The 12,700-nt window shown below is 45.5% G+C and overlaps 1 protein-coding gene across 1 annotated transcript in view; it reads right to left on the reverse strand.

Moving 5' to 3' along the window:
- Positions 1–348: 348 nt before the first annotated feature.
- Positions 349–12,700, reverse strand: part of Trpm8 (transient receptor potential cation channel subfamily M member 8) — a 69,344-nt gene continuing 56,992 nt past the window's right edge. The window contains exons 21-24 of the mRNA XM_075951296.1: positions 9,875–10,065; positions 5,525–5,624; positions 4,264–4,297; positions 349–399 (exon numbers count right to left, since the gene is read on the reverse strand). Of these exons, the coding sequence (XP_075807411.1) occupies positions 349–399; positions 4,264–4,297; positions 5,525–5,624; positions 9,875–10,065 (376 nt within the window). The remainder of the gene's footprint in view (positions 400–4,263; positions 4,298–5,524; positions 5,625–9,874; positions 10,066–12,700) is intronic.

Genomic DNA, 12,700 nt, shown 5'->3' on the forward strand with positions numbered 1-12,700 from the left:
AGCAAATATTAGGTCAGTATGACCTCATTCCAATATGTGAAAATGGCTACAGGGCTGGCAAGTGTTACACAGACCCTGTAGGCTAACTGTGCCCTAGAGCCACTCTCCAGGAGGGTCCTGAGGAGGAACTTCCACACCTTTGCCTCTAGACTGCAACTTATTTGGTTTGTTTTGTACAGTGCTTTATTGTCAAAGCTGATAACATATGAAAATAAAACAAGTGGGAAAACCACCACAATTTGAAAACTATCCTTAAAACGCCGACATTTTTAGAGCAGAGAAGAAAGACGTTAGCCAACTCACCTTGTCATGCCTTGATTTCTCCTCACAAGCGTTCCTTCAGGCAGCTTATTTGATTTTGCTAGCAATCTCTTTCAGGAGACCTTTGAGATCGTTAAGCTTGGGAAGGGAGAGACATGGAACTCAGTCTTAGGACAAATTTCCAACATTCCATTTGAAATGACAAGTCCGTTAACCAGTAAAGACAACCCGGGGAAGGCAGGTGGACCCTGCCTATTGCTGACGTATGGTCAGCGGTTACCAGACAAACCGACATCAGCTTCATGAAATGCACCACCAAAGGGTTTCCTTCCTCCTAGACTGACAAAGGATGACAGCACAGGAGGAATGTGTGCACATGGGCACAGACACTGTTAGTAGATATGAAGGAAGTTTTGCTATATAAAAATATGGTGCTAATAAAAATTATGAAGATACTAGCAAGATATGACGGTATGCCTCCTAACACATAACCAGTAAGCTCCAAAATACAACTTACATAATTGATTCATAAGATTACTCTGCATATTATATGAGGTCTGTGGCCTCATTTTAAGCCACGTGCCCCCTTAATGTCCTTTATAAAAGCACATGGACAAGTTCTAATTTCTGTGGAGTCGGCTCCCAGCTTCCTGGGGTGGGGGCGGGGGACATGTGCTGAAGTTGGGCCCGGTTCCAGTGCGAGCCTCTTCCTTTAATTAAGAAAGAAAGAAAGAACAAAGAGAAACTGTGGCAGCTAAAGGCTGCCTCATTGAGAACGGCACAGTGAGAGACCACTTCTAGGCTTCAGGTCAGCAGTGAATAACTTTGTTTTCAGTTATAATGAGATGGAAAGAGTTCTGCTTCTCCCCCAGGGGATTTTGTTACTAGTAAAATGGTATTAATAAGCCACTTCAAGGAGAGCACAAGACTCTCTGAGCAAAAGAAGTGACACAGAGAAACAAGAAGGAAATAAGCAAAACTAAGAGTCAGCTTTGTGAAAAGGTAAACGGAACCAACAAATGTGTAGCTAGACTCCAAGAAAAGCTGTGTCTGTTGGAGTGGTGTGCAGGCTGCTCAGGCCTGGATCTTCCTCAGATGTGGGGAGAACACAGTCTCACAGGCGCCTGCAACGAGAGTGATGGGCAGACAGGTATAAGCTGTCCCTGGCTAGCCAAAGGCCACAAAGGCACCTGCCAGCACATACAAAACTCCTGCTCCAGGGACAGGCTGATCACAGGCCACCAGGATACATGCCAGATAAAACAGGTGTCTCATGAAATAAGCACCTCCATCCAGTCCTCTTCGTTTCCCAAAAGGGCAGCTTGCAAGCCACGGTGGTTCTAGAACCTTGCTTAGCCAGGAGCTTCTCTAGATTCATACAACCTAAGGAGTCTGAATAGAGATCACAGAACCCAGGGCCTGTAAGATGGCTCGGCAGGAAAAGGCACCTGACACCTAGCCTGGTGACCTGAGTTCAATCCCCCAGGCCTACGTAGTCGAAGGAGAGAACCAGACTGTAAGAGTTGTTCTCAGATCTCCACACCACAGTGTGGCATGTGCACCCACCTATAAAGCTCAAACAAACTAAGAGCAAACAAGGAGACAGAATCGGCCTCAAAACCTTTTTAACAAAGAACAGCTCTGGAGCAGAGAGGTGGCTTCACGAGAGAATTCTACCATCCGACATTTAAAGGCAAACAAATGCCAATCCCATTTAGACTCTCCCAAAACAGAAGAGGGCCTGCTTTCAGACTCCATGTCTGAGGCCAACATTACCCCGGCTCCAAAGTCTGATAAAGACAACGAAGGGAACTTCAGGCCAACATCCCAGTGAATAAAGATGCAAAAACATCAATAAAATATTGGAACTCAATTCAAGAGCACATCGAAATGACCACGCACCACAACTAAGTGAATTGGTCCCTGGGATATGAGACTGGCTCTGCATCCCAAGCAGTGGTGGTGGTGCACACCTCTAATCCAGCAGTCAGGAGGCAGAGGCAGGCGGACCTCTGTGAGTTCAAGACCAGCCTGGTCTGCATAGTGAGTAACAGCACTGCCTGGGCTTCAAAGAGAAACCCTGTCTTGAGAAACAGATAGACAGACAGATAAAAGGACAAAGGACAGTTCAGCAAACGAAAACCAATGGGTGTGGTAAGCTACAAACAAAATGGAGGACAGAGTCAACATGATCCATGCACTGAAGGCAGAAAAAAACTCTAGATGTGTTTCACAATAGAAACTTAAGAAGATAAGGACTCTTAGACACAATAAAGACTATCAAGAAAGAATCCTAGCACCATATCCAATACCCCACCATCTCTAGTATCTTCAGACAAGACTGCTCACCCTTGCCACTGTTATTCTAAACGGTGTTGGGAGTTGTAGCCCATGTGATCAGGTAAGAAAAGGAAGTAAAAGCTATCTAGATCTGTTTGCGTGGGGTGTTAAGTAATGTCTTATAACAAAGATTTCACCAAAATCCTTTCCTGAAAAAAACAATGGAACGAATTTATTAAAATTGGTGTCCCTGTTATGGAAAACAATACAGAAGTTCCTGGAAACATTAAAAACAGCCTTGCTACCCCACTCCTGGAACCCAGCTGAAGACCTGATGTCAAGAGGATGAGGATGAGGTAGCCCATGTTGACCTGTTCACTGCAGCACCAGCTACAGACACAGAAACAACCCAAGTGTCAGGCAACAGATTGACAGGTAAAGAAAAATGTGGTTCATGGACACCGTGGAGAACAGTTTCACCCTAGAGGAAGGAAGGAAACCCTACATCTGCAGGGACACAGGTGGCCCAGATGGCACCGTGCTGAGTAAAATAAGCGAGGCACAGACAGGCAACCCCTCCCATGTGATCTCACTCACATCGTCAGCCTAAAATAGTCAGAAGGGTTAGGGAAGAGAGAAATATGAAAGGATCTGTACACGAAGGTGAGAATGACTGCTATTATACTGTATTCATATGCTAATATCCATCTAGACATTAACATCGTCTATATACATGAGATGTGCTGAGATCATAGGTCTTACAGTGAATCCTAGGACACATGCAGATAGTAACTATGCGAGTATGTAAATTAGCTAGGCTGGATTGTGGTGTTAATTTTGCAACGTATACATGAATCAAAATATCTAACTGTATACCTCAAATATATTGAATTTGTGTCAATGATATCTCAATGGAGCTGTTCAAAAATAAAGTCATAAAGGAAATAAAGGAAAGCAAAAATATGCTAAATTCTTGCTCTAGAAACAAAAATTCAGAACAAAATCCCCAGATTTCTATGAGTGGAAAGGAGGGAATTTTGGTTGTTCAGAGTGGGAAGAGGACAGAGAAGGTGACAGAAAAGGAGGTAGAGGCAGCGAGACAGCTCGTGAGATGCGGGAGGCTCTGCACTATGTGGATAGGGCTTCCAACGCTGAATTGTGGCAATCATTTTACAATGTATACATGCATCGAAACACCTGGCTGTATACCTTAAGTATATTCACAGCGGCAGAAGCTTGAGGGAGTTCGTCACATCACATCCACAGGAAGAGAAGGGAGAATGAACACATACATAACCTCAGCTCATTTCCTCTGTTCTTATGCAGTCTAGGACCCAAACCCAGGGAACGGTGCCACGCGTAGTGGGCCGGGTCTTCCTACATCCACTAATGTAATTAAGACAATCCCTTACAGACCCGCCCAAAGGATAACCTGATCTAGACAGTTACCCACTGAGACCCTCTTCCCAGGTGATTTTAGATTGTGTTAAGTTGACTTAAGTTAAATCTAATGGAAATAGCACTTCTGGGCTCTTCTACAAGAGGGCTGGGAGCTTAATAAGCAATTCTGCCCCAGTCCCCCGCTCTTAGGCGAGTTGTGCAGACAGCTGAACAGAACCATGTCTAATTTTTTAAAAACAATGAATGCCTTCTTTTGTTCTGACCACCCTATAGCTGAAAACTTAAAGATAAAATAAATGCTTCTGGAACTCTGGGCCATACCTTTGTATCCAGTTGTCTAAACCGATGCCTCATCCTGCAAGGAAATCAGAAAATAAACTAAGAGAGAGTCGGGGGGAGGGGAGCTCTTTGGCCCTGTTTTCATCTTTCAAAGGATGGAAGGCAGATTGTGTACAGTCTCCAGTTTGGGCTCAGGCCAGCATCAGCTGCACTGATCTCTCTGATTTTCTTCCTCATCTCCAAGCAAAGCAGAATTCCGTTCTCAGCCCAATTAGACAGACGGAAAAGTCATGCATGTCCCGCTGACAGGAGTGGTGAAAGCTGACTCAGAAGATCTGCCTTCCTCCACATCCAGAATACGGGCGTCTAGAATACAGGCATCCATGCTGTCTCAAGAGAAAGAGCAGTGTACCCTTTGGTAGTTGTGTGGATTCTAGCGAATAGATTAATTGTTCTCATATTTACTCCTACTGGTTAGAGTAGATTTGGAGGTGTGCTAAACTCTTAGAAAAAGTGAAACACAGGGATTTATAAAAGGTTGCTAGGTCACATAGGGATTTATAAAAGGTCACTAGGTCACATAGGGATTTATAAAAAGTCCCACACAATTTAAAAATGATAGCACTTCCCAGAGATAACTTGTACCAAGCCACCTTCTACCTCTGTTGTCCAGCATTGCAGAGACAAATGTGTCGGTAGTTCCTGCAAGATAATACAATTACCCATGACCTCTGGGTCTTCCTGGAACTCACTTCTGCAACTGTGGCTCTTGTTTCTCGGCTCTGTGGGTGCTAATGTCTATCCTTCTTTCTGCTCATCTTCTTTTGTTTGGTTGCTTGATTTTTTAAGACAAGAGTTTCTTTGTGTAGACCTGGCTGTCTTGGAACTCACTCTGTAAACCTAGCTGGCTTTGAACTCAGAGATCTGCCCGCCTCTGCCTCCTGAGTGCTAGGATTCAGGGCATGCACTACCACCCAACTTAGCCATTAAAGGCTTAGCTCAGATCTCAGTGCCTTGAACACAGGACATCTCACTGTCCCAAGAGAAAGATATAGCCTCTTGGGACCCCCTTCTATCCCATGTTCTTTAGGGGAACAATCAGATTAACCCAGGTGTGATCTCTGCCTGTGTTGAGGGAGTGGCTGGCATATGTCTAAGTATTTGTCGTCTACAATTGCTTCAGTAGTACTGTCACTCGCCAGTGGAAACACGCCTTACTGAGCATGCTCAGATACGCTGTCTCTGTCCTTCCAGTTTATATATGCAAAGGGTGCCTTGTTACAGAAGTGAGTGACTGACGTACTCCTCTGAGCTGTCGTTGGCTTTCGTGTTGATCTTGACAAGGTAATTCTCCTTCATGACACCCTCCCATGCCAATGTCTCATTGTCCTCATTTCTGAAACCTGAAAGAATGAGAAAAGAAAAACACTCAGGTTGTCTCGTTTGCCTCCATTTCCCAAACCAATGCCTGTCAGGCATCTGAGAGACTCGGGGACTAAGAGAGTTAGATTGATCTCTAGCAGTAGACCTGACTACCGTCTCTTACCAGTGACAGAGGCAGAGCGATGGAATATTAACAGATTTATCAGCAAGAATGAAGGTGGGCGCTGACTGTGTGAACTAAGAATGTAATCTTTATTCTAAACAGAGATCCCTTTGAAACTTGCCTGTGTCTTTTGAGACTCAGATCACCCCACTCATGATTTGGGTGCCCACGTTTGGTGAGTCCCTCTCCTCCGCTTTGATGACATGGAAACACTAAGCCATTTGGTTGGGCATTTACTTCAGGTTTTGAACTCCCAATCTAAAGTCAGGAGTTTTATAGAGGAGGGCAATCCGATGACATTGATTCTACTCTGAGACAGGTGGTCTGGGAGTGGACTGTGAAGAAAGCCTTACCTCCAATCTTCTGCTTTCCTCTAAGCCAGGGCCAATTATACAAACTAGCCTGGGACCTGTTCCAGGGAGATTCTTACTTCAGTTTCTTACGGTGTCTGGGCCTTTTGGATGGAGGCCAAATGAAAAACCACATCATCAAGATAATTAATGTTTGCAATGGACACCAAACTCCAGGAATTTATGGGAACAGGAAAGAGATGTTTGTGTAAGTGGCTGCATAATAGTTGAAATAGATTTGTGGTTTGTTTATTTGGTCAGGTTTCTTTCCTTATTTTGTTCATGCATTCTTTGTGTCTGTCTTTCTTTCTTTCTTTCTTTCTTTCTTTCTTTCTTTCTTTCTTTCTTTCTTTCTTTCTAGACAGGGTTTCTCTATAACTGCCCTGGCTATCCCTGGAACTCACTTAGTAGAACAGGCTGGCCTCAAACTCACTGAGATCAGCCTGCATCTGCCTCTGGAGTGCTGGAATTAAAGGTGTGTACCACCAAACCCAGTAATCTGTGTGGGTTTTACCCTTAACTTATCGTTTAAATGTGTGCACTCTCATGTTAGAGTCTATAAACTCTAACGCCTTACCAGACTGAAAAAATTAATTGGGGATCAGAGTAATACGTGAGTGACTGGATTTGAGAAAATACCAAAATCAAACATGCCTTTATCTTTAAATGGCTGTTATTACTTTTCAGCCAGAACAAGAACGACAAACAGCCAAGAAAAAATGGCCAGCTTCCTTAACAGCGAGAGAGAGGCTAGGTGAAATGGTGGCCTGGCATTTTCATCAAGTGTACTGAAAAATTGGCAGACCATTGCTTCTTCCAACCGTCCATAGAGCATCTCTCTCCCAGTGTCTCCCTGGGGAGATGGATAAATAACAAGCATTTGTGACATACCTGTTTGCTTCCTGAAGATGAAACCTATTGGCTGGCTAGTTGGAGGGAGGGAGGCGTCTGTTTCTAGCTGATGTTCTTATCTTGCCTCATGTGATGCATTTTGTCCTCCTCCTTAAGCCAAGTCTGAATCCAGGAGATGATCTCCCTTCCTGACACTGAGATCCCAGGCTTAGTGTACTAGATCCCGAGAGAACAGACCTTTATTTCACCCAGTCCCCAACAGTCGATGCCCAACCTAAGTCAATGTGATGGACACTTCTGTAGAACATTCATTCCAATTCCAGAAAATAATGAATGTTAGACTCTGCTTTCGTCTTTATCCTGAGTCCAAGCCATCCTCATTGCAACAAACACGTGTGTGTGTGTGTGTGTGTGTGTGTGTGTGTGTGTGTGTGTGTATGTTCATGTGCTCATGTAGGCTATGTGAACATAACCTATGTACCTTTGCACATGTGTGTAGAGACCAACAGACAAACACTGGATGTTTTCCTCAACCGCTGTCCAGTTTTTTATTTGAGACAGTGTCTCTCAGTGAACCTGAGGCCCACTGATTGGTTATATCTGGCAAGCAAGCTATAGGAACCCTCCGGTCTCTGCCTCCAGCAATGGAATTACAGGCATGCACCACGATGTCTGACCTTTTACATGTGTGCCAGAGATTTGAACTCAAGTGCTTACACTTGGGAGGCAAGGCTTTTGTCAATGGAGCCATCTCTCCAGCTCTTCTTCCTCATTATGACTTTTATTCATTGTCCAAAGAACAAAAAAAAATTGTGTAAGCCTTTCTAGGGCTTGGATTTGCCCCTCAGTTTTCTCCCAGATCCTGTAGACACTCTCATCTACATGATCTCAGGAAGGAGCCAAACCGAGACGTAGGCATGCCACTACATGCCTCTGATATTCGGACGTGGCTTTTGAGGACATTCAGCTTCTAGACCTGCATTAGCAGTTCCCACCCTGAACATGAAGACTTCCACTCTTTCAGTTAGTAATGGCTCAGTTTGTTTTCCAAGGCAAAACAATGGGGAGAAAGACAGCCACTTATCCAAACTGTCAAAATACTTTCATCAAGAAAGACAACCACACATGTGCAATGGTTATTGACACCCCCAGAGTGTCATTTAATGCCTGGGATGACACTGTTGAAGCTAAGTGTGAAGATCCTTCCTGCTGCAGGCTGTCTGAGAACTGGAGGTGCCTATATATTCTGGAAGTCAGGCTGCAGGTCGGGTCTCAGGATGGGACTGGAGGTCAGCCATGAGTATCTTGCCTCTAGTTTGATGGGAAGGGTCAGACGATGACTTTCTGCACTTAAAATCTGTCATAATTGCCACCAACTACCATATCTAGGAAAGTGACATTTTTACATTCGGAATCATAATATTTGGAATTGCATCAAAGAGAAGTGGTCAGCCCAACATGATGAGTAATCCGGTAATAGAAGTTCATATCCATTTCATCACACACCTTGTGGCAAATGACCAGAGCACCTCATATAGTCAAGCATTGTCAAAGGACAAGCCCCAGAATGGCATAGAGCCGTGAGAGAGATGATGTGATGGAGACCCAGGAATACAGAGGTGCCAACAATGTGCTGGAGGCCACGGGAGCAAATGAAACCTTCTCTGGAGAGTTGCATGGTGGACTGCCACCGGTGAAATGAGGGGGGGAAGGACAGCCCTTCGGGAGGTCACTCTGCTCCGGTGTTCCCCAGATACCAGGCATGGAGCCTGGGGTTTGAAATTTGTCCTTCTGGGCTTTCATGTGCCTTGAGCCATTCTCCCCTCCTTAATGCTGTCCTTCCTTCCTTCCTGCGGTAGAAACATTTATCTGTCTCTGCCTCTACCCCATCACTGGACCTGAGGAGTCTGTGATTTGGATACTCGCAAAGACTCACACCTGAGTTTTCGTGCAGTCTTAGAGTTTGGATGTTTGAACAATACTGGAATAATAATGAAGACAGAAGAATGAAAGAAACATGTCTCGCATTGTGAGACAGACATGAATATTTGGGGGCCAGAAGTAGAATGATACGAATTGGGTAAGTTTCCCCCCAAATTCCCATGTGTTAAAGGGTTGCCCTTCAAGGTGGCATGTGGGGTGGTGGTGACACCTTCAAGAGAAGGGGCCCAGAGTGCTCTTGAGGTGATATTGAGACCCGTTTTTAAGTCACCCCCTGCTTCCTGGCTAGTGATATAAGTGATCTGCTCTGACACAATGGAGCCACACAGCCTTGAGTTGGAATCTCCAGCACCGAGCCAAGTGGACCTTTGTTCTTTATAGGTTAATTACCTGAGCTGGGTCTTTATAGTGATAGAGAGCTGACTAATAAAAGCAACCCAAAAAGCCTTTCATTCTGTTGGCAGTATGGCTAAACTGCCCTAAAAAACAAGTTTCCAGAAGTAGTAGGGGGCAAAAAAGAAAAAAAGGGAGGGAGAGAGGGAGGGAGGGACAGAAGCAGAGAGTGAGGGAGGAAGGAAGAAAGGGAGGGAGGGAGGGAGGGAAGGAAGGAAGGAAGGAAGGAAGGAAGGAAGGAAGGAAGGAAGGAAGGAAGGCAGGAAATTCTAAAACCAAAGTTCTAGCTTCACACTATTCATGAAGCCTACTGGCAAAATACCTTATTATGTTGTTGTTATTATGTTTGTCCCAAAGCCATACCCAGCAGCCCTGGAGAGCTTCCTATCCCACCCTGTCCCTTGAGGCACACATTGGCTGGCCTGACACCTGACCTTCAGAGCCACACAGTGAGCTGACTGTAGTGACACAGACCACACATTCACAAAAGGAGCCACTGCGCCAGAACCCGAGCCCAGCCGGAAATGAGCCACAGCTCCAGAACCAGAGCCTGGCCAGGCAACTCACTCACAGCAGGCGGAAGACTCCATGTTCTTCTCTTTGCAGCAGCATTTGAAACACTTCTTCACCACCATGTAGAAGTAAGCAAAGACGACGAAGGGGAAGGGGATGTTGAGGCGGTTGCAGTACTCCTGCACCAGGAAGTAGCGCTGGAACTTCCAGACCTGATCGTTGTTCTCCTGCACGGTGCCCACTGTGTAGCTGGCAGGGGAGAGGGAAGACACAGCTTAGCCATCTGCACTGTGCATTGCCCCATTGGCCTATGGTGGTAAGACGGCTGGGCAGCCAGCCACGTGGTGGCCTAGGCCAGGCAGGAGGGAGGCGTCCATGTTGATACCACAGCCAGGACAACTTGGTGTAAGCCACTCGCTGACCTCAGTGGGGAATCTAGCTTTGGTTCCCTTTTCTTTTTTGTTTTGGATCGCACATGAAAAATGTCCAGTGAACTTCGAAGTGATCTTGATTTACAAACCTTTCAATGATAACTCTTGCTCATCAAACTGTTATTGTGCTAGTTACAAAGAGGCCAGTGAAGGCGATTCCCTCAGGAATATTTTATCACCATTATGTGTCTAATTGAAACAATCTGGAGAGAGTTTGTTAGCATTTCTCAAGAGCCTTGGACAAAACACCAAAATGCCTGTCCCTAGGATGCCCAATGGCTGCCCCTAGGATGGCCGCCCCTCATGGCTAGGGAAGGCTGGGGAACAAGATTCGGCAGGAAATGGGGAGAAAGCCTCTAGGAAAAGCTGTCACCAGGGACTGTCATCTGGGAGCTGCACAGATTCCAGTTACAGACATACACAATTATATTTGGAAAGGAATGTTGAGGATCGCCCTGTGGTGTGTCCAGAAGGGCAGATCTGACTCAGTGAACTGCAGATGAAGGGACACTGGCCCACTCGAGCAAGCGATCTGGCAGGCCTTGCCCTTCTCCCCAGCTCCCTCTGCCTTGCTAAAGGTCATTTTCCTTATTTGGTCAATCCTTCCTTCTGAGGCTGACTACCAAGGTCCAGCAATCAAAATCCCCCTTTGGTTCACCTTATTAACATGTCTAATTAAAATTAAACACCTTGTCTTAATGCAGGCTTCCCCTTGTACCTCTATTAGCTGCCATGAAAATGGCATGTCTGTTTCCCCCCTATCCCCAGACAATTCTTTGCCTTCCAGGACAAATACTGCTCCCCCTTCTCCCTTGTTCCCTTTCCCTTCTCTCTCATCCTCCATCCCGTCTTTGACCCTTATCCCTGTCCTCTGTCCCTCTGGGGCAAATAAATCTCCTTTGTGCTGAGAACTTGGTCTTGGGGGTCCTGAGTCGATCTTTTTCCCTTCCGAGAACATGCGGAAATTAACAGAAGCACAATTTCTGGAAACCAAGATGAGAAAGAGCTGTCTCTCTCCACCCAAGGAGCAATGCTGTCTGGTTGTCTATGAAGATTACAAGCCAATCAGTTGGCGGTGCGCAGCTCTCTCTGCTGCTGTTGGAGTTAACAAAGCTTAAGAACAAGGTGGCCACTTATGAGTCCATCCACAGTTTAGAAACGTCATACAAGCGTTTCATCTGAGCAAGTCAGCTCGGGATCATGTGTCTTTGGGTAGAGTACATACTACTTGGGGTGAGGTGGCATTCAGCAGCTGCATTGTGGGAACTAAGCAGGCAAGAATTCACACCCATCTCTAACGCTTGATAGGTGTCAGAAAGCTGGATGGAACTCTCTGCCAGACTCCACGGAGTTCCAGGAGCTGTGAGCACCGTGAAATACACAACACGACAGCCCAGAAGAATCTGAAAGGCACAGTTTGGAAAAGGGAAAAGGAAAACATTTCCAAAAAAAAAAATGTCTCTTAATGGAGACACGGACTCTCAGTTTTCTAACCAGAAATACATTTTCCCATTTCTTTGAATTGTGCTGCGCACCAAGAAACTCACTTTGATAAGTGTTTCTTTCCTTGTGTTGAACTCGGCAATAACAGGACAGTGGTGGGAAAAGGATGTGGCAACTGATTACCAGCCTGCAATGTTTTTTGCTTAATCTAAAAGTTTATTTTTTTTTTAAGGAACCTTAAAAAGTTTCATCATTTTGACCCAGTGACTTCACTCCTGGGAGTTCAAGCTAGGGACAGGAGGTAGTTAAAAAAAAAAAACTACACAGAAATAGACACACACACGTGGCTCCTCATACGTGGTAGGGAGAGACACCTGTGCCCCTCACTTACGAGGAAAGAACAACCTGCACATTCAACACCAAGAGCACACCTGGGTATGGATGATGAGCGTGATTTCATTATGCAGCCGCTGAAATCAGATTTATAGATAATTTTTCTGCTTTGGAAAAATTGTCTGTGTTAAGTGGAAACAACGAGGCTCAAACTCATACTTTCGGGACAGTCTCCCCATGTAAATCATGACCCCGGGGAGGAGTGGCATCTCCAGTCTCCCAGCTGGGCTCGGTCCTCCTGACCTTCCACTTCCCAGCACCACGTAAGAAGTCTGCGTGCTGCGCATAATTATTACGATGTCAATTTTGCGTTCTACCCATAACTCTTTATAGCAATGACGTTCAAGTTCTCAAAACACCCAGGCTATAAAAGAAAAAACACTTTTCAATAAGCCAGGAGCTGGTCTATTGATCTATTTGGGCTCTCCTATAGTTCAAGCACCTCCAGCTCCCTGCTTAGCCGAGGATGATCTTGAACTTTTCATCCTCCTGCCTCCATCTTTCGGGGCTTGATTGCTGGCATAAGCCACAAACACCTGGCTTATGTGATGCTTCAGACCCAACACAGAGCCTCGTACCTGCTAGGCAAGCACTCTACCATCTGGGCTCCATCTCCA

This window comes from Microtus pennsylvanicus, chromosome 17 (genome assembly GCF_037038515.1).
Source record: "Microtus pennsylvanicus isolate mMicPen1 chromosome 17, mMicPen1.hap1, whole genome shotgun sequence".
NCBI classification, from domain to species: Eukaryota; Metazoa; Chordata; class Mammalia; order Rodentia; family Cricetidae; genus Microtus; species Microtus pennsylvanicus.